Source organism: Balaenoptera ricei, chromosome 3 (genome assembly GCF_028023285.1).
Source record: "Balaenoptera ricei isolate mBalRic1 chromosome 3, mBalRic1.hap2, whole genome shotgun sequence".
NCBI lineage: Eukaryota > Metazoa > Chordata > Mammalia > Artiodactyla > Balaenopteridae > Balaenoptera > Balaenoptera ricei.
In genome coordinates, this window is record NC_082641.1 from 61325679 (window position 1) to 61347614 (window position 21936).

The 21936-nt window shown below is 42.0% G+C and overlaps 1 protein-coding gene across 11 annotated transcripts in view; it reads left to right on the plus strand.

The window, feature by feature from the left end:
* Nucleotides 1–21936, plus strand: part of PDE8B (phosphodiesterase 8B) — a 383095-nt gene that overhangs the window by 118879 nt on the left and 242280 nt on the right. For 5 of the 11 annotated variants that reach the window (XR_009502334.1, XM_059916601.1, XM_059916603.1 and 2 more), the window contains exon 1: nucleotides 127–517. The exons of the other annotated variants lie outside the window; for them this stretch is intronic. Coding sequence is in view for 4 of the 5 variants with exons in the window: in XM_059916601.1 (XP_059772584.1) it covers nucleotides 179–517 (339 nt within the window). In the remaining variant the exon portion in view is untranslated. Of the gene's footprint in view, nucleotides 1–126; nucleotides 518–21936 lie in introns of those variants that run through there. 11 annotated transcript variants of the gene reach the window in all.

Below are 21936 nucleotides of genomic sequence, written 5' to 3' on the forward strand. Positions count from 1 at the left end.
GAGGCTCGGCGAGGGGTGCCGCGGCGAGCCCGACGGAGCGGCGGCCAGACAGGCCGGGGGGTGAGCGGTCCGGGCGCCGCCGCCAAGGCGCCCGCCCCCTCACTGCAGGTGGCCGCCGCGGCGCTGGGGCCCGGCGGCCGGGGGCGCGGGCGGGCGCTCGAGGGAGCCCGGCCGAGGGATGGGCTGCGCCCCCAGCATCCACGTCTCGCAGAGCGGCGTGATCTACTGCCGGGACTCGGACGAGTCCAACTCGCCCCGCCAGACCACCAGCGTGTCGCAGGGCCCCGCGGCCCCCCTGCACGGCCTCTTCGTCCAGACCGACGCCGCCGACGCCATCCCCCCGAGCCGCGCGTCCTGGCCCCCCGGTGCCGCTCGCGGCCGCAGGGCCCGCGGTGAGCTGGGCAGCGGCAGCAGCGCGGGCTCCACGGCCCCCGCGGCGACCACCTGCAGGGGCCGGAGTCGCCACTGCTGCAGCAGCGCGGAGGCCGAGACCCAGACCAGCTACACCAGCGTCAAGGTAAACGCCGGGCGCCGGCCCGGGCTGGAAGGAGGCCGCCTGCCCCGTCCGGCGGGTAGGGGGCTCCGGCGGAGTTGAGTGGCCGTGACGTGGTTGGTTTGGGGAGGTTGTCACTAAGGAGGAGTTTACTTTTCATTTATGGGGGTGATGAGGGCCCAGGAAATGTGAGCATTAAAGACCCCTGGAGGGGTCCAGGGCGCTGGTTCTGGGGCACCGGGTGGAGAAGGGAAGCAGGTGGGCTGGCCCGTTCCTCACTGAGGTGGAGAAGGCTGGGCTGGGTCAACTCAGGAGGAGGGGTGGGCATCATTGAGAGCGTTCGGTGGCGAGTCCCACTGAATGAAATCGGAGCTCCGGGCTGGATTTGCATGGCTCGTAGGTGAATGGTGCAGACTCGGTGCAACGGTACTGTAGTGCCCTCGTGTTCAGGTTTTTACCTGGGGACACCAGCCAGGTTGCATGGAGTCTCAGCCACAGGGACCGAGTGTGGGATTTGTGAATGAATGAGGGTGTTTCTGTTTTCCGGAGGGATGGAGGAAGAGGACCTGCGTGGAACCTGTTGTTTATCACTTCTTTGGGTTGGCTGCGTCTTGGACATAATTGAGAGAATCGGGTCGTGAGTGAGGAGGGTCGGCTGAGCTACAGTGAGGGGAAGTGGTTTCCGTGCAGTGTAGCTGTCTGAAGATGATTCATTCTGCGCATATGTCTTATCTTTCAGGAGAGTGGAATTTTGAGGAACTAGAAAAAATTAAGTGATTAAAGCAGTCACTACTTATTTCTTAATGCCAGAAGAAAAATGATGATTTTAATAGTGCCTTCCTGTGTGTTCTCAAAATACTATTAAATCCAAGAGGTTTTTCATTGTGTAAATGTGGCCACTGGGCCTTTTATCCTTATATAGCAAGCAGAAGGACAATGGCACATCCCACAGTACAGAGGAAAAGAAGTATGTCTCTATGACTGTTAATGTGAGGTAGAATCACAGTTTTTACATGGTCAGTAAATTACCGGGAATCGTTCCATTGATTATTTGGTAAAGGCACGATTGTATAGTTAATACTTGAAAAGTTGTTCAACAGCTGGAGGCGGCTAGTGTGAGGAGGCTCCTAGTCTTCATTGGATAAAGTCAGCTCTCAGTGGAGGGGTGAAGAGAAGGATGACATGTGCTTACTTCAGTCTGGAAGAGCAAAAGGTTCTTTTAGTGAGCTTACTTTAACAGCATCTGACTTTGTGACATGAAGCTTAACTGATGTTTACTTATAGTTGTAGAGTTTCTCTGGTAATAATCATGTAATATAATGTGATAATGTACTCATTATAATACAAATACCATTTATTGAGCACCTACTATGTACCAGGTATAAGCTTTCTCTTCTAGCTTTTGAATGTTAACTGTGTATTGATAGAATATCAAGAACTAGAGACCTGGACTCATGACAGTACAACCTACTAATTGAACATTTGTTATAAAGGTATGTGCTGAACACTTTCTTTTAAGTTTCCCCTCCGCCCCCCCCCCCCACCAGTTCACATGAAGTTACCACTAGGAATAATTTCAGGGGATTAAAATGTTATATTTGGTGAAATAATTAAATTGGAATTTTATCAATAAAGACTATCCTTTGCCTTCTTGTTGAAAAGGAAATTTGCAAACATGAAGCAGTAGTTCAGAATGGTGACAACTTATGAACTCTGTGATACTCTTTTTGGTTTGCTTAAGAGAAATTGTGTATTTTTGCCTTTCAGAGTAGCAAGAATCCCAATTTAGTACCTGGCACCTCTAGCTACTCCATGTTTGTTCAGTGAAAGAAAGAATAATGAATGAACTCATTCTCTATGTTTTAGTACTTCTCTCAAGAGGCTACTTAGAGACCAAATGAAATAAAAACTGGAGGGAAAATGAGTCCCAATTATTAGCAGCTAATATGAACTTGTATAAATATCATTGCTACTTGGCTGAAGTGTTAAAAGGCTTGACCTGGGTACAAATTTAACGTACTTTGCTTTATCAACCAGATTTCCAAATAAGAGCTTATTTCATTCCAACCCATTGCTGGAAATGTTGGACTAAAACTGCTGGTTCAGTTTATTCAACACTAATTTGCATGTGTAGAGCTCAGAAACTATAGATTTGAAATTAGATTTGAGACCGGAATTATTATTTATACAAACCACACAGAATTGTTTTAATATATTTAACAGTATCCTTTTAGGACGTGTGACTCAGTGTTATAGTATCTTTTTCAGTTTTCACATGTTCCATGTTCTTTTGTGGGTAAGGTAATTTTATAAAGACATTACTTTCATTTCTTTTTAGAAGAATTCTTCCACCTTAAGAGTTTGAGATAGTTGCCAGTCATGCCCCGCCCCGCCCCAACACACACCCTCCCTTTTCCAAAATGCTCAGGTGGAAAAGTAAAGTCTTTGCCATTTGGTCTTGTTTACAGTGGTGATGGGGTTGTAATAGATTTTTTTAAACTTTCTCTTTGTACATCAATTATAAACCATATCTTCATTATCTCCTTGGTCTCTGGTGTTCCCCAGAGTGCAGAAATGTGTACTTGATTTCTCTCTCTCTTTTCTAGCAAGAATTCATCTCATTAGGCTTTTAGAATGATGAAGCATTATGATGTCAAACATGATGTCGACAGGAACCTTCCTGAATACCTAATTTACAAAAAAAAAAAGATAAACATTAATAATTCATGTGCAGTACAATGATATCATGTGGATTTCCATTTCTGGTAAGAAGTTAGATTTGTCTTCCAATTGCTGTAAAAAATGCAGGTTCCTAGCAATTTGTCTTCCTCTTGTTTGCCTTTTAAAAAATAGTACTCCAACAGGAGAATCCTGCAGAATGCTCACTCCTGAAACTGTGCCAGTTTTGTAATTCTTGTTCAGAAATCCTCAGAGGAGATGGTTGAACCGCTCCCCGGGAAAATCTGGGGATTCTTACAAGTCTTCTTTTCTCAGCCCAGCTGTTGTGGCTGGAGAGGCATCCGGGACTAGGCAGCCAGTTGTAGAAAAGAGTCTTTGTTGACAGTTCAGTCAACTTGCAGCCATCTCTGCGTAGTTTAACTATTTTGTGGATCAGACGCAGGAGGTTCTCAGTTTCCAAGTGATTTTGTGCTGGTAGGCAGCCTCACCAGTTCCCCGTCTCCTCCATTCATTGTGCTCATTTATTCACGCAGTCAGTATTGGTACCAGACTCTGTTGTACTAGGGGTTCAGGGAATATCCACAAAGTTTGGTAAGCAAATCCTAATGAGGATGGTCAATCTATTGCAAAAGGGTGTGCCTAAGCCAGTGATTCATTACTTCTGTATTATTCTTTCCATGGTTTTCTGAATCAGTGAGGATAATCCCAAGTTGACTATATATAAAGGGAAAATAAATAGATAATTTTCTGACCTTATGGTAAATAATGAATGCGATTTTATTTCGGGGAGGGGCAGAGGTATTTTGGAAAAAAAATCATTTTTGTTCTCTAAATTAATATCCTCAAGCTTTAGTGTACAACAGAATTACCTGGAAGGCTTGTTAAAGTACAGATTGGTGGGTCCCACTCCCAGAGTTTCTAATTTAGTAGGTCTTGGGTGGGGCCTGAGAACTTGGATTTCTAACAGGCTTCTAGGAGACGCTAGTTTTGCTGATCTGGGGACCACAGTTTGAGAACCACTGCTTTTAAATGAATTAAATTGACTGTCTGTGGGCCAGATGAATTAGGTGTGGCCACCTCCAGCAGGGTATATGGTACCACATTGCATGTATTTGGACTACTAGTCACAGCCCTGCCTTCATCTTAGTTTACTTTTGTAATGTGCCACCTGTCATCTCTATCCATGAAGTCGGCCTGGAAGTTTGGCTGGAAAGTCTGTAAGTGGAGAGAGGGCTGGACCACGTAGCCCATTCTGGTTTCTTGAGGTTCAAATTCTCCTCAGGATCTGTTGGGATTTGCAGGTCCTGATGTCTTGCTTTGTCATCACAATCCCTCACATGCCTCTACCCTGCTGGAGCTGTTTCCTGCATGCTGGGAAATTGCAAGCCAAGGGAGGAGCTCCAAACAGGGGCTGATGTGACGCCATAGGCTTATTCAGTTCTCAGCTCTTGGAGTTCTTGCTAGTCGTTTTCACCATGTTTATTTGTTTTAATTTTAGTAAAGCCCTAGTTTATTTTCTGCCGTAGCTCATTTCATCACAGTGTAGTGCCCCCCCCTTTCTTCCAACACATGAACTATAGTCATTGAGCAAATTTTCCTAATTTTCACTGCTTTCTTCAGTAGTCACACTAATTTTTAAGAACTATCAGATAATTCTTCCTTTGGACGTTGGTAAATCAGTTCTCAAATCAGAAAGTAACACAGCAAGCTGCTACTTTTCAGAGGTGATGGTTTTCTACGGAGTCCCACCCTGGTGGACACAAGGCAGGACTTGGGCTGCAGCAGGACAGGACATGCTGGTGAGGGCTGGACAGCCCCTGTGCTACCAGATTATGATGGGCGAAGGCCAGGAATCAGAATAGGAGGGAGGGAGTGAGCCCTGTAGCACCAGGTGGGAAGACAGAGTCCAGGGTCTGGGAAACCAGCAGGGTTTGGAGAGGAGCACGTGAGCACTTAGGGGCCAAGTGGGCAAGTAAAAATCTAGAATTCAGGGGCTCAGAAAGGTGACAGCTGTTGAACTGGGTTGAGACTTCTGGTTGGAGAAAAAAAAGGGAGATGCTGATGACCAATCAAAGGGCCGTAAGTAAACCCTGCACGTAGGTGAGGCAAGACCAACCAACCAGGCCTTCTGACACCTGATCAGATGGTATCTGGACAGGAAACAGACTGCATATCCACAAAAGTTTAAGAAAAATAATCCAATGAAGGGATTGATTCAGAGGTGTTGGCAAGATGAAAGGAAAGCAGCAAATGATGATGAAGCACCCTAAGACTAGAAAAAGAGGGTGCTGTCACCACCTAAAAGAAGCCACAGGAGGCAATGGTTATGGGAACCTGAGAAACCTAAGCCTATAGGACAGGGAAGCCCCCCGAAGCTGCGGTCTTAAGGAAGAATGCAGTGACTGGAGGCCTATGGCCTGGCAGGGGGAGCCAAGGGAGTAAATACCTCCATGCTACTGTTCTCCTTTTCAGGAGGTACCATCTTTGTCCAAACACATTTGGAAACCAGAGGGCAAGGGAGCCCATTGATCGAGATTTTACAGAACAGGAGAGAATATCCTGACCATCCCCCAGAAGGCCCTCTGTAACCAGTGTTAAAAGATGGTCAACATCATTTGAGATACCCTAGGAAGCTCAAATTGAGATGAGTAATTTCGATCATTTTCTAAAATAATGGCATTTTTAAAATGGCCACTTAATTTATTGTTTATATTTCCTGTCTGATGACTAATGATGTTAAAGAATGTCCACTTGTATTGTGTGGAGACCTCCAAGATATTGCTGAAAACATCTCCTCCTCTTTTCATTTCACTCTCCACCTTGACTCTGCTTAGACATTTTCTTAGTCAGCTTGGGGTGCTATAACAAAATACCATAAACAGGGCGACTTAAACTCCAGACATTTCCTTCTGCCTGTTCTGGAGGCTGGGAAGTCCGAGATTAAGATGCTTTGTGAGAGCGTTCTTCCTGGCTTCCAGATAGCTATCTCCTTGTTGTGTCCTCACATGGCAGAAAGCAAGCAAGCTCTGTTCTCTCTTCTTCCTCTTAGAAGGACACTAATCCCATCATGGGGACCCCACCCTCATGACCTCATCTAAACCTAATTACCTTCCAAAAGTCCTGCCTCCAAATATAGTCAGGGTTTAGGGCTGCAACATAGGAATTTTGGAGGATGCAAACATTCAGTGCGTAACAGACATGTTTCTATCATTTCCTCTGTTCCTTGTCCACTGACCCCTCTCCCCACGATCTCAGAGCCCAGAGGTAGGGGGTGGGGGTGATAGCACTCTTTCTAGGTGAGAAGTTCCTTAAGTAGGAACCTAGCTTAGCCCATTTATTCTATCTTTGCTCAGTTTTTACTTTCTTGCTCTCTACACCTTCTCTCCACAGCCTCAAAACATTAATAAATGAGTTTTACTATGTGTTTATAAGCTGATATTTTTCACTCAAGAATATGTATATTTAAAACATTTAAAAATATTCAAATGTGTTCAGGAGTTCATTTTTAAAAATAGATGTTACCTTACTATGTATAAAATAGATAATCAACAAGGACCGCAACTCTACTCAATATTCTTTAAAAACCTATGTGGGAAAAGAATCTGAAAAATAATGGATATATGTATATGTATAGCTGAATCACTTTGCTGTACACCTGGAACTCACACAACATTGTAAATCAACTATACGGCAATATAAAGTAAAAATTAAATTAAAAATTAAAAAAAATAGATGTCACCATTATCTTACAGTGGAAGTCTCGATACTTATGTTTTAATGGAAAACACCACTTTATTTTTGAAAACACCACTTTTTAATAAGTTGCAATATAGATTAGTTTAGATTTGGTTGCTAATAGCTTTTTCCCCATTTTCTCTCTTCTCCCACTGGCAGATAAAAGCCAGGCTTTATTCAGGATTTTGATGCTTTATTCTTTACCATCAACTTTTTTCAGCTCCTCCTTTCTGCTTTCTCAGGGACAGGTCACAGAAAAATAGTTTAGAAGCTTGTGATTGGTTTAATAAAAATCAAGAGATGATTTTGCTTTCGGATAATCCATCACTGAAAGACAACTTGTCGTGGTTGTCTCATGTTTCCAAGGCGATTCCAGTTCTCTTGTGTGGTTTGTACATTTTGCAACAAGTTGTGTAGAGTAGATGTAGTAACATTAGCTATTAAAGTCTCGCTATTTTTGGAGTACTTTATATAGATGAGCCACAAATTATCATTCCCATTTTACAGAGGAGGAAAACAAGGCTGCAGAGGTACAATACATTGCTCAAGGTGGGGGCTGAAATTTGAATACAAGGTTGTCTGAATCCCACTCCCAAGTTCTTAACCACTGAACTTTATTGCCTTTTACACAGGCCTGAAGGCCCAAGCATGGCTGGTACTGGAATCACAGTTATTTAGAATAGAGTGGTAGGATGGGAGATGGGGAGCAATCAGAGGGCCTTGTGGGTGAGGTTTTTCCTGTTATAGATCCACCGTCACCCCCTCTATTAGCTCACACTGGAGTGTTGTTTTGAGATGACTGGAGAATGTAAAATGGAGAAAGCTTTGGTAGAACATGTTGCCCAGTATTTGGCACTTTGTTAAGTACTGCACTAATATTGGCTGCTAATAGTCTTGTGGTTGCTATGATTTCTGTTTTGGTAATTAAAATGAAAGTTTGCTTATTTAGATTTAGATATTTTTGAAACACATAGTTGTTTTTTATTGGAACATGTATCCCACTTTCAAGTAGATTGATTTGGCCAATGTAGGTGACTAACTGGATTTATATATAGACATGCTACCCTGAAGCTTTGGAAACCGCTGGGTGTGGTCTGAGTCAATTGGATTTCCAAAGGAGATGACACAGTAGAATCTAGCCAGTCAAAGGCCCAAGCTGGCGTTTGGGTTCCATGACTGTTGGACCTGCATCAGGCTTCTGCCTTTAAAGCTCAGGGCCTTGGTGTTATCTTGAGGTGGTTCCATGTGGAATTCTTCTTTGGTGTAAACATGTAACCTGAAGCCTTAGTCTATAATTGGGCTTAAAGCCATTTTGCAAAAGCTCTGTTGATTTTTATGTTGTGGCATTTCAGGTGCTGTCAGATGTAGTATATTGTTGGAAAAATGATACACTGTAAATCTAACACCGTTTCCTCCTAGAGAAGGTATAATGATTAGCTACAGGGATCCAGTTGCCTGTGTGAGTCACAAAAAGGAGGGAAGACCCCGAATTTTGGAAATTTTTATAGGAAAACGTCTTAGTAACCTATCACACAGGTTAACATGGATAAAAAGAAAAGTGCCGTTTTCTGACATCAGATCCATAAATAACATTAAAGCTCTGGACCCGGAAGGTGATGACTTCAGGGTTGATGGGGCTTTTGTCCCCTTCCGAGTTCCTGCTGAGGAAGCTTCAAAAGCAGTGGCCAGATGGAGAGGAAGGTACCAGTTTATGAAGGCCAATAATGACCCAACGGCCCAAACCCCTCACCCACAAGTGGTCTTTGGGTCATATGAGGCATTTTCATTTTCAGCTTAAGAAACTGATTGACAGTCTTGGCCTATAAGCTGGGTGACTGTGAGGAAAGCAAAAGGTGTTCCACTGGGTGATGTTTCAGAAGGATCAGTAGCGTTTTGAACTGAGTGGTAGCTGGAGCTGAAGGTTTCTCTTTTCCCCACGACCTGATACAAACTCTGTCTACGAGATCTCCTTTGCAGAGTTCCCTCAGGAGAGTGGTACTCAAGACAGTGATGGCCAAATAAAGAGAGAACAGAGCAAAGGATCAGCTTTGTCAGTGGCTGGGCCAGCACAGGTGAAGATTGCCTGGTGCGTGCTCGGGGAAGTGGTGGCTTGCTCTGTACCGGAGGCTTAGGCAGACAGGGTTGCGTGGGGCTTCCTGCCCTCTTCCTCCCAAATCTATAAGGCAGGGTCCGCAAAGCCAATTCCGGGACTCCTTACACATTGGACCACCACAGGCCCTCCTGTCCCTGTGGTCGGCCTCTCTGCCCATGTACTCCGCCATACGCGGAACCCAGGTGAGCTGCCACCTGGGTGAAAGCCCAGCACCTTTGCCTGCAGTGATCTGGCCCACTAGGACAGTGGCATGTCAGGACTGGCTGACTCTGATCGTGGAGGCTTCCTCTTCATCCCTTTGGGAGGAGCTGGTGAGGGGAAGGGAGCTTTGTCCACTCCCCTCACCTCCCGGGGGTGGGGGGGGGGGTGGGGGCCATGGCTGGGAGGAGTGTTGCAGGCGCATTCTCCTCTCCCCTTTGTTGGCTGAGATTTTCAAGAAGGGAAAAGGAGGCGGAGCACAAGACTAGAACCAATTCTGTGTGTCAAAGGTGAGAACGGTGAATCCGAAAAAAGAATCAGGAAATGCTTTGGATTAATGTAAAAGGTAACCCTCACTCTTATATGCAGATTATATGACAAACATACTTTGTAAAGAATCCAGTTGGTATTGGGAAAGGGTTTTCATATAGAAACAGTGTTATACGTGGCATTTAGGTTTCTAGGTTAGCTCAAAAAAAGTAGTTAGCCCATTATGTGGCTGGAATATATTTACAGTGTTGTGAGAGAAACATAAAATTGAATTAGAACTAGCGTTTCGTTTGTACGCATGTCCTTTGGGAGAAGTGGGTTTAATTAGAAGGTGATGAAGCAGATGAGGAAGAACCTGTGCAGTTCCGTCAGGGAGTCGTTATCCTAAGTGATCCTCGGTGTTTTGAGGAGGTGAGGGGCTCAGGTGGTGATTTTGCCCCACATTGGTAGGGAGAGAGCTGGGGTGCAGGGAGCTCTAGTGGCTTGACCAGGACCCCGCAGCTAGGAACTCAGAGCTACTGCCAGTACTCTTTCCATTGTGCTGTTTCACCTCCAAAGGCACTAAATTGTCTCGTTTCTTTTAGGCACTTATTTTCTGCTTCATCTACAAATATTTCAGTCTGTATCTTTAAAATCTAAGAATTCTTTGTTTTAAAAAGTCATAAAACCACTCTACACCAAAAAATTTAATAACTACTGTCTTAGTTCTGGCTGCTAAAACAAAAATCCCATAGACTGTGTGGCTTATGGACAACAGAAATTTACATCTGGAGGCTGGGAAGACCAAGGTCAAGGTGCCAGCAGATTCGGTGTCTGGTGAGGAACTGCTTCCTAGTTCACAGAGAGCCATCATCTCATTGTGTCCTCACATGGAGGAAGGGGTGAAGGAGCTCTCTGGGGTCACTTTTATAAGGGCATCTGCCCTCATGATCTAATCACCTCCCAAAGGTCCTACCTCCTAATATCACATTGCGGGTTAGGATTTCAACATATGAATTGGGGAGGGGCACAAACATTCAGTCTATAGCAGCTACTTAATATCAATCACATTTTTCTAATTGTCTCTAATTGTCTTATTATTTTTTACAATTTGTTGGTATCCAAATAAGACTCACTCATTGCGATTGGTTGGTTTATCTCTTAAGTCTCTCTTAACCTATAGGTTCCCCATCGCTCTCTCTTTTTCCACTTGCAGTAACTTTGTTCAGGACCTTGGGTTGTTTGTCCTGTGGATATTCCCCCAGTCTGCACTTTACTTTTTGCATTCCTGGCATGTGTCTTAACATGTTTCCCTGCCTTCTCTGTTTGTTAGAAACTTGCAGTTATTTTTAGAGTTTTGGTTCAATTATGCTCAATTTTGAGGGGTGGAAGTGGGGCGAGAATACATTTTCAGTGATACCGTGTTCTTACAGCAGGAAATATACATTTTTTTGTTTGTTTCTTGGGTTGTTTCTTTGTTTTGTTTGTTTTTGCTGTGACTGTCTTTTTGCTGTGATGCTAACCAGTATTAACGATCTTTGCTTACATCCATTTATCATTGGGGGTGTCAAATGGTGATATTCCTGTTGCATCCTTTCCTTCACTTACTAGCTGCAAGATCTCTAAGAAGAAAAACTTCCCTTCATCGGTTAGTTGGTTTCCCTGGGATACAATTTATATGCGAAAGGCAGGTTAAATGCGTCAATCTTCCCTCTTATTTCCAGTTATCAAAATAATGAGTTGATTCTCTACCATTCTCCTAAGGTAACAAGGATGTTTCACTTGTTCCTCTGTTTGCTTGCTTAGTAACATTATGAATCAATTTGGCTCACACATATACTATTTTTAAATTGAAGTATAGTTGATGTACTAATCATATGAGTTACAGGTATACAATATAGTGATTCACAATTTTTAAGGGTTATACTCCATTTACAGTTGTTATAAAATATTGACCATATTCCCTGTGTTGTACAATATATCCTTGTAGCTTACTTTAACGCATATAATTGATGTGTGTCAACCCATTGCAGTTCTTATACTTGGATGCTCAAATTGTCCATTTTTGGCTGGAGGGAGCTTATTCAAGTTGGTGAGGCATTTTTCTTTTTTTATAAATTTATTTAATTTATTTATTTTTGGCTGTGTTGGGTCTTCGTTGCTGCTTGCGCGCTTTCTCTAGTTGCAGTGAGCGGGGGCTACTCTTCGTTGTGGTGCGCGGCTTCTCATTGCGGTGGCTTCTCTTGTTGCGGAGCATGGGCTCTAGGCAAGTGGGCTTCAGTAGTTGCAGCACATGGGCTCAGTAGTTGTGGCTCGCAGGCTCTAGGGTGCAGGCTCAGTAGTTGTGGCGCACGGCCTTAGTTGCTCCGTGGCACGTGGGATCTTCCCGGACCAGGGCTCGAACCCGTGTCCCCTGCATTGGCAGGCAGATTCTCAACCACTGCACCACCAGGGAAGCCCGAGGCATTTTTCTTGAAGAAATAGTTCCAGCTAAGTTGACTAAGTTATGTCCTTTTATAAACATTCTTTGTAGATGAGGCTTGCTGACCACCTGGAGGTGGAGGCATGACTTGGTGTCTGCCTAGCCATCCCTAGTCATACCAAGCCTCAAACATCATGGAGATTTTGAGGGGAGCCATTGCACAAGGCCTGGCTGCAGCTCCTTTCCTATAATTTTGGTGGCTACAAAAAGGCAACCTGGTGTGATGGAAAGATACTCACTGACCCAGGCTTGAGTTTCAACTCTGCCCTACACAAGCTTTGTGGCCTTGGAGGTGCTGCCTAATTCCTTGTAAGGTGGGAATAATACACTGTCAAAAGGATTGGTACAGCCATAACAGACGTACGGACCCTGTAAACCTTCTAGGTTCTCATGAATATGTGTGTGTGAGGCTAAGTCTTTGAAATTCAGAATTTTACACTTAACAGGGCATCTCAATATGGGTCAGCACATTTCAAGTGCTTAATGGCCACATGGCAGCTATTAAAATGGAAGAAGCGAGGAAGAAAGTAAAACTTCACATTAGAGTTCTTTCTTTTCCATTTTCTTTTTTTTTTAATTGAAGTATAGTTGGCATACAATATTGTATTAGTTTTAGGTATACAACATAATGATTCAATATTTATATACATTATGAATTGATCACCACAATAAGTCTCATAACCATCTGTCACCATACAAAGTTATTACAATATTATTGACTGCATTCCCTGTGCTGTACATTACATCCCCATGACTTATTTTTTTTGTAACTGGAAGTCTGTACCTTTTAATTCCCTTCACCTATTTCACCCACACGTGAGTTCTAAATCAAAAAATTACAATTTGACATTGTAACTCGACAAGAACTACAGCACAGTAATTGTGCTGGTTATTTGTCTCTTGGGTCTCAGCTCCATTCCTGCTTTTCCATATTTTCCTTTGTATTATGGGGGGCTAGAAGCCTGCAAACTGCATCTTCCAGACTTCTTTGCCAGCAGGTCTACTCTTAGATTCTGCAAGTAGGAGGTACTGGTAGGAAACTGGGATGTGGGAGAAAGGAGGAGACAATAGCAGTGGCTAATGCTAAGTGGCAGTGGTACAACTTTCACAGTGATGGTGCCAGCATCACTGATGAGTACAAGTATGGGCTTGTGGGTAGCAGCCCAGGGTGTTAACAGTTTCTGGTCTCTGGATGTTACCCTTTCATCTTCTGTTTCTCCAGTTTTTATCTCCATCTTTTTGCTCTTCTATACCTTCCAGCACCTTGTAAACAATTCTCTACACCAATCTCCTTCTACTTATGTAGAGGATCTCCTTCTACATATGTAGAGGAATTTCCGTTTCTCCCACTGGACACTTGGAGTCTCAGGTCAGAGAGAGCTAGGTTATAATCTCTGTGCCACTTACTTTGTTCTGTGGCTTAACTTCTTTAATTTTCAGTTTCTTCCTCTGTCTAAGGAGGATCGTAGAAGTAACTGCCTCACAGAGTTGTTTGAATATATTATACATTCACACACACACACACACACACACACATAGACACATGTTGTTAGCTTTGAACGTAACTCTCAATACGTGTCTGCAAGACAGAAACCAATTTTTGAAGGCTCGTCATTTAACATTTTTTTATTATGGAAAAGTTCAAATATATACAAAAATAGAATAGTATAATGAAACTTCATGCAAACATTACCCAGTTTCAACAGTTATAAAATTAAGGCTATTCTTTTATATATACCACCCACTCTTCCCCCTACTCTGGGATTATTTTAAAGCAAATCTAAAACATCATATTATTTCAGCCGTAACTATTTCAGCATTTAGCTTTGAGGTAAGGACTGTTTGAAAAACAACCATAATACTATTAGCATATATAAAAATTAAGATAATTGCTTGATATCATCAGATACCAAGATAATGCTCAAATTTCCCTAATTAGCTCATAAATGTCTTTGTTTTTAAAAAATGTTGTTTGAATCATGGTTGAAATAAGACCCACCAATTGCAATTGGTTGATATGTTTCTTAAGTATCTTTTAATCTGTAGGTACCCCTTTCTCTTTTTTCCCCTTAAGATTTGTTTGTTGAAGAAATCGGGTCATTTGTCTGGCAGAGTTTCCCATAGTCTGTATTTTGCTGATTACAGTCCTGTGGTATCATGTACCCCATTCTTCTGGACCTATATTCCCTGTATATTTTTAGTTAGATCCAGAGGTATAGTGGTTGGTTGGATTCAGGCTTATTTACTCAGACTTCTTTATAGATAGTGTTGTGTACATCCATTAGGAGGCATATAATGTCTGGTTTTCTGTTTTTGTGATGTTTCATGATTGATGCCTAGATCCATTAATTCATTAGGGTTGCAAAAGTCTGTGGTCCATTCTTTCTACAAAACTTCTGGAATGCTTCTATAAAGAGAAACTCCCCTCATCAACTATTTGACTATGCTGAGGTACAGTTCATATGGGAAAGATGGGGTAAATGCTTGAGACTTCTCTTTTACGTAGCAATTTTCAAAATAGTGGTTTGATTCCCTAGCATCCTCCAAAGATAACCAGTGATGTTTTTAGTATTGTTATAAACTTATCAGTTTATAAATATCAGCTGTGTCCCAGTCAGCTGCAGTTATTGTTCCTACTGATGCTCAACTGGTCTATCTTTGGCAACTGGAAGTAGCCATGTTGTCTCCTAGTTATCTCTGATAGGTCGTTTGCCTGATGGTGTGACAGGATGTTCCAGTTTCATCATGTTCATTCCCTGCTATGGAGTTAGTCATTTCTCTCAGGACCCTAATTCTTCTTATTGAAAGATGGTTCTTAGAGACATGATCTGGGCAGTGGAGTGATCATTGCTAATGGACTGGTCATTGTCTCCTGGCTTTTTAAGTGGACATAGACAGAAAATAAATGTTTTTAAAGATAAAATGCATCATGAGTTTATACTAACACTTCCAGTTCAGATTTAGGGCCTTTTCTTTAACCTCATCAGTCTTAACATTATTTCCTCTTCCCATGACATAAATCCTGGTTCTTAACAACACCAGGATAATTCCTCATTTGTTCTATCCCACAACACACATGCAACTGTCTCAGAATCATCGCTGAAAACAGTTTAGTATTTTTTCCCAGTAATTTTTTACATTAGAGTATATCCTACTAGGGATGAACAGGCAAATTATTGTGTTTTAAGTCATTTGAATGTTCCTTTTTATGTAGCAATCCTATTAACAGTGGAATGGTGATGAATTCAATACAGTTACATTCATTTGTTTCATTTTACTTTTGATTTGCTCTTTTTAAAAATTTGATTTTGTTATAATAATGTAAATTTTTTACATGTTACAAAGTAAAATCTTTATGATGTGGTATATTCAGAGAGGTTTAGATTTTATCCCTATCTTCTACATACTGTGCCCTCCATCAAAAAGTAACTATATTTAAAATGTTTGTGATTTTTATACTATTGTTTTAATTACATACAACCATGTTTATATCCTCCATTTCTTAGATAAATGGTAGCATACTAACTCACTTTCCTGTGTTTTGCTTCTTTCATTTAACAATATATCCTAGAGATCACTCCACCATAATTCATAAAGATGTTCCTCATTCCATTTTATAGCTGCATAATATTCCACTGTATGGCTGTACGATAGCTTATTCATCCAGTCCTCTATTGATATTTTTTGAATTATGTTTTGCTATTATAACTGTTGCTGAAGAGAATGGTCCTATGCTGATATCTTTTCATATTATGATATCTTTTTTTTTAGTGCAATAATGAAATAATTTTTTTTCCAGAAAGCCCTTATTTATCTAATCTGGGACGTTAACTTCTGCCCATCATATAGAGAATTTCTTTGGGCCCTTTAGTTCTCTAGAAATTGTAGAATACTAATATAGTTTTTCTCGAGCGTAAGATCTCTAGCAGAGGGTTCTTTGTGAGTAAAACCTGCTTTTTTCTGTTTTTACCCCAGCTATAGTTTCACTTTCATGGAGGTGTGAGATCTTTGAGAAAAATTTTCTAGAGGAGGTTGGTCCTCTCAATGGTAAATGTCTGTTGGATACTGTAATTCTCCTCACCTTTTCATGGCAGCAAAATGGTTTCGGAAGAGTTGTGACTGCCTTTTCACCTTCACTTCTGTCTCTCCACTTACCTTAAAGTTCAGCAGTTACATTATCATTAACCCTGTCAACACCCACAGAATACACCCACAGGGGGCTTAGCATCACTGATTGCTTTAAAGAATTCCCTTGCATCTTCATGAGGACTTAGAATGTAATTAATACCTTATCTTAATTTTTAATCATCAAGACCTAAAATCAAGGTTTGTTTTTTTTTTCCATTTTAGAAATTGAATGCACAGATGTGTATTCTTTCGTATGTTTAAAAATGTGATTCTCTTTTCTGTGCTAGAATCACATATCTGAGCTACAGATACTTTTACCGAAGTGCTTTCTTATGTTAATGTCATTTGTAAATGGATCTTGGTTTTTTTCCTTATACAGATATATCAGCTTTATCAGTGAGCAATGCTTAGGGTGGCTCCTGAGTTGTATATGAGTGAATGAGAAAGTGTGATGAAGTTGGGGTGGCGCAGGGGAAGAAAGAGAGAAGCAGGGACGCTATCAAGAGAGAGAGCAAACATGTATCAGAATGAGATGGATTTTGGGGGTGCAGATTAGAAACTGAAAGATGGAGAAAGTGATATAAAAAGTGGCTGTGTGCCTGTGCATGTCCAGAAGAGATACTCTTGAAGGTAGAGTAACTTTATTGTGTGTCATGAAAGAAGGAAGACAGAGTTGTTTACCTGTCTCAGTTTAGGAGAGAGAAGCAAGGTTGGGTCACGGTTCCTTCTGCGGGCCATCAGGTGGTGCTGTCAAACTAGGGCAGCTTGCTTGTCAAACATGCAGAAGTGTTAGGGTAGATTGGTGCAATTCAACAACAGTTCATAAATATTTATTGAGAGTCTAACTGAGCATCAAGCCCTTGTGTTAGATTTAGGATACAAAGATGAATAAGATGATCCCTTCCTTAGGGGAGTTTATATTCTAGTTGGGATGGGAAATGACATACAAATAGGTACAGGCATACCTTGGAGATATCTCAAGTTCAGTTCCACACCACTGCAATAAAGTAACTATTGCAATAAAGCAAGTCACATGAATTTTTTTGTTTCCTAGTACATATAAAAGTTGTTTACACTATACTCTAGTCCAGTAAGTGTGCAATAGCATTATGTCTAAAAAAACAAAACACTTTATTGCTAAAAACATGCTAACCATCAGCTGAGCATTCGAGTCATAATCATTTTGCAGTTATAACATTGACGATCTCTGATCACAGGTCACCATAACAAATACAATGTAAAGTTTGAAATAGTGCGAGGATTAACAAAGTGTGACAAGAGACATGAAGTGAACAAATGCACTGATAGACTTGCTCAGTGTAGGGTTGCCACAAACTTTCAATTTGTAAAGGACACAATATCTGTGAAGTACAGTAAAGTGAAGCACAATAAAATGAGGTATGCCTGTATTTATTGCTGTGTAAAAATACCACAGATTAAGTGGCTTAAGATACACAAATTTGTTATTAGTTTCTGTGGGTCAGGAATCCAGGCACAGCTCATCTGTGTCCTCTACTTCAGGGTCTCTTACAAACCTGCAAGGTGTTGGCTAGGGCTAGGTCTCATCTGAAGGTCTGACTGGCTTACTGACATGGCTATTGGCAGGATTCAGTTCTTCAATGCCTTTTACACTGAGAGACTCTGTTCCTTGCAGGCTGTTGGCCATAGGCTACCCTCAGTTCCTTGCCACATGGACCAGTCAGATATGGCAGCATGCTTCATCAAAACCAGCAAGAGAGACTGTATTTTATTTTATTAAATTAATTAATTTATGTATTTGGCTGTACCAGTCTTAGTTGCAGCATGTGAGATATCTGTTGCCACTTGCAGGATCCATGTGCAGGATCTTCAGTTGCATCATGTGAGATCTTCAGTTGTGTCATGCAGGATCCTTAGTTGCAGCATGTGAACTCTTAGTTGCAGCATGCAAACTCTTAGTTGCGGCATGTGGGATCTAGTTCCCTGAGCGAGGATTGAACCCGGACCCCCTGCATTGGGAGCACAGAGTCTTAGCCACTGGACCATCAGGGAAGTCCCAAGAGAGACCATCTTTTAGTAAGATGTCAGTCACAATCTTGTGTATCTTAATTACAGGTGTGACAGCCCATCATCTCTGCTGTATTCTATTGATTAGAAGCAAGTCGCTAGGCCAGCCCACACTCAAGAGGATGGGATTCACAGGGGTATGAATACTAGGAGGTGGGAATCATTGCGGGAGATGTTAGAGTCTGCCTGCCATACAGGTGTTTACTATAGTTTGCTAATGTCTGAGAGAGGTAGGGTTCCGCAGAAGCAAGAAGGAAGAGCATCTAACCCAGCCTGGCATGCAAATGGCCTCTCAAATAATGCAAACTTGAGTGTCACCTTGAACAACAAATAAGGATTAACTTGGTGTGCATATGGTAATAGGGAGAGGAGGAGGGAATTTTAAAACAGAAGGAACAGTGTGCACAGACATGGGAGCGGGGTGGGTGAAATAGGATGGTATGTCTGAGGGCTACCATCCAACAGTTTAGTGTAAACTGTGGGTGGAAGACATGCAAAAGAGTCAAATATAAGGCAAGGGCCAGTTTTGGGGTTTCTCCTTTGCCAGGCTAAAAAAATGAGAACTTTATCAAGGGGATCACAGGGAGGGTTTTAAGCAGGGTAGTGACATAGGGTTGTGGTTTCTTGATCTGGGAAGATTGTGGGAGATTGACTTTGATAGCTTTTACAATAATTCAGGCAAGAGATAAAAATGGCCTGGATTAAAGTAGTGGCAATAGAGTGGAGGGAATACATTTTTTTAAAAAAATTAATTATTTATTTATTTATTTTTGGCTGCGTTGGGTCTTCGTTGCTGCGTGCGGGCTTTCTCTAGTTGCAGAGAGCGGGGGCTACTCTTCGTTGCGGTGTGCAGGCTTCTCATTGCGGTGGCTTCACTTGTTACGAAGCATGGGCTCTAAGCAGGCGGGCTTCAGTAGTTGTGGCACACAGGCTCAGTAGTTGTGGCTCGCGGGCTCTAGAGCGCAGGCTCAGTAGTTGTGGTGCACGGACTTAGTTGCTCTGCGGCATGTGGGATCTTCCCGGACCAGGGCTTGAACCCGTGTCCCCTGCATTGGCAGGCAGATTCTTAACCACTGTGCCACCAGGGAAACCCTACATTTTTATTTTTTAAATTAGGAAGTGATTTGATGTTTCGATAAGGTGGAGGTGGGAGATGGAATAATCTGGAGTGATGCCCAAGTTTTGGTGTAGTTTTGTCAGAACATCCTTGCTGGGGGCAGGGGAGAGAGAAATGGGAAGACAGAAAGGATGGGTGGAAGGAAGAGGTCTATAAAGTGTGTTTGCAAATTTATGTAGGTTTGTAGATTTAGTGACTGACTGCAGAGGAGCTTAACTCCAAATATTCTTTACAATGTTTATGTTCTCAATGTAATCAATGTAACTATGTAAATTTACTTTCTAGTCAAACCATATGCCTCAGTGATAAGAGGTAGAATCAAATACAGAATTCATTTTCCTTGCAAACAGTTTGATAAAAGAAAAGTTGGTGTTAGAATTTTAGTAAGCCTAGACCGCAGGTGGGGCCCCCTGTCCAGTCCTGTCTAGTGCTTGGAACATTGTAAGTACTACTGCTTAAAATACTACTACTCCAGAACAAGTACTACTCCAGAACACTTGGTACAAAGTGTCATGTCATTGACTTTTTCTTCAATTGAGTTACAATTCATATAACATAAAATTCACCACTTTAAAGTGTATAATATAGTGATTTTTAGTACATTCATTATGTTGTGCAACTATCACCAATGTCTAATTCTAAAATATTTCCATCCTACCCAAGAGGAACTCCATACCTATTAGCAGTCAGTCCCAATTCCTTATTTCCCCAACTCTTGGCAACCATTAATCTATTTTATGTCTCTATGGATTTGCTTATTCTGGACATTTCATATAAATGGACTCATACAATATGTGGCCTTTTGCGTCTGGCTTCTTTCACTTAGCATCATGTTTTCATGGTTCTTCTGTGTTGTAGTATGTATCAGTATTTTATCCCTCTTTATTGCCCAATAATATTCCATTGTATGGATATACCACATTTTGTTCATCCATTCATTCATTGATGGACATTTGGGATGTTTCCACTTTTCGGCTATTTTGAATAATGCTGCTATGAACATCCTGTACAGGTTTTTGTATGAACATATACTTTCATTTCTCTTGGGTATATAGTAGGAGTGGAATTGCTGGATCATATGGTAACTCTATGTTTAACTTTTTGAGGAACCATCAAACTATTTTCCAGTGCAGCCACATCATTTTACATTTCTACTACCAGGTATGGAGGGGGGTGTCTCTATTTCTCCACATCCTCACCAACACTTGTTACCTGTCTTTTTTATTAGGGACATTCAGGTGGATGTGAGGCAGATCTTATTGCGGTTTTGATTTGTATTCCCCTAGTGGCTAATTCAGGGTTGTTTTAAAGAATTAAACAAGATACCGTAGGTGAAATCTGATATGAATTTGGGTCTCAGTTCTATGCTAGATTCAGGGAACCCCCAGAATAACTGTGTTAGTGCTTCTTGTCATTTTTATTTTCTCTGTAGCCTTTTAGCTCAGGAAGGCAGAGCACAGGCCTAACTCCCACACTGGGCTTTACGCTCATGTAATATATTCATATACCCAAGTATGCCAGAATCCCCTGTGGATTCTATCCCAGAGCTCTAGAATCACAATCCAACGGGCCAGGACTTACCTGGTGGAGCAGTGGTTGGGGGTCTGCCTGCCAATGCAGGGGACGTGGGTTCGAGCCCTGGTCCGGGAAGATCCCACATGCCAAGGAGCAACTAAGCCTGTGAGCCACAACTACTGAGCCCGCATGCCACAACTGCTGAAGCCTGTGCGCTTAGAACCCGTGCACCTAGAGCCCGTGCTCTGCGATGGGAGAGGCCTCCGCAGTGAAGAGTGGCCCCTGCTTGCCGCAACTAGAGAGGGCCTGCTTGCAGCTACGAAGACCCAACGCAGCCAAAAAAAAAAAAAGTTTAAAAACCAGATTAAAAAAAAAAAAAGTCTAACGGGCCCCAGCCTGTCCATTAGAAAAAACCTACACATTTGAATCACTGCCCCAGTTCCCATCTAAGAGAAGTAATTGGTAGGATTTTGAGGAAAGGCAAACAACTTGAGGTTAAGTGGCACTTTCTTTTGCTGCCACAGGAGGCGCCATTGAGTACATGCCATTCAGATCTCACAGTAACACCTGAGAGGGTTATTCACCATTTTTACAAGTGCAGAAACTAAGGTTTGGATTTGGTTCAGAAGCTTAGTATCAGTATGAAATCTTTGGAACACTGGAATTAAATGTAGGGCCAGGTTTCCGGTTTGGGCACAATGAGTCACACATTGTGTGTTGGTTCTTGATATTTGTTTTGCTAATTTAGAGGGAATGGAGGTAAAGATAATTCCCAAATGGTGGCTCATGCAAAATTCATGTGTAGTTGTTTTGGAATGCATATTCTACCTGCTCATGTGAATGCAGATGCAGCTGCCGGCTGTGGAAATTCCCAATACAGCAAGCTAAACAAGCCAGGCTGTGAAGACCCAGCTAAAAAAGACTTGGAGGAGGTCTGTGGAAAACTGCCCTTCCTACTTTTCCAGTTCTTATTTTGATTAAGTAGCATTGCTTTGTAGAAGGAAATAAAGTTCCTAAGGAAACATTCTGTCTCTCTTTAGGCTGCCTTTTCCCTGGTTATAGTGGAATGAATTGGATTTATGCTTAAAAGGAGGGAATTTCAAATCACCTTCTTTTCTAGCTTCTTTTGTATGATAATCAGAGAAGGTAGGAATGATAATGGTAATAATGTCAAAAGGGAG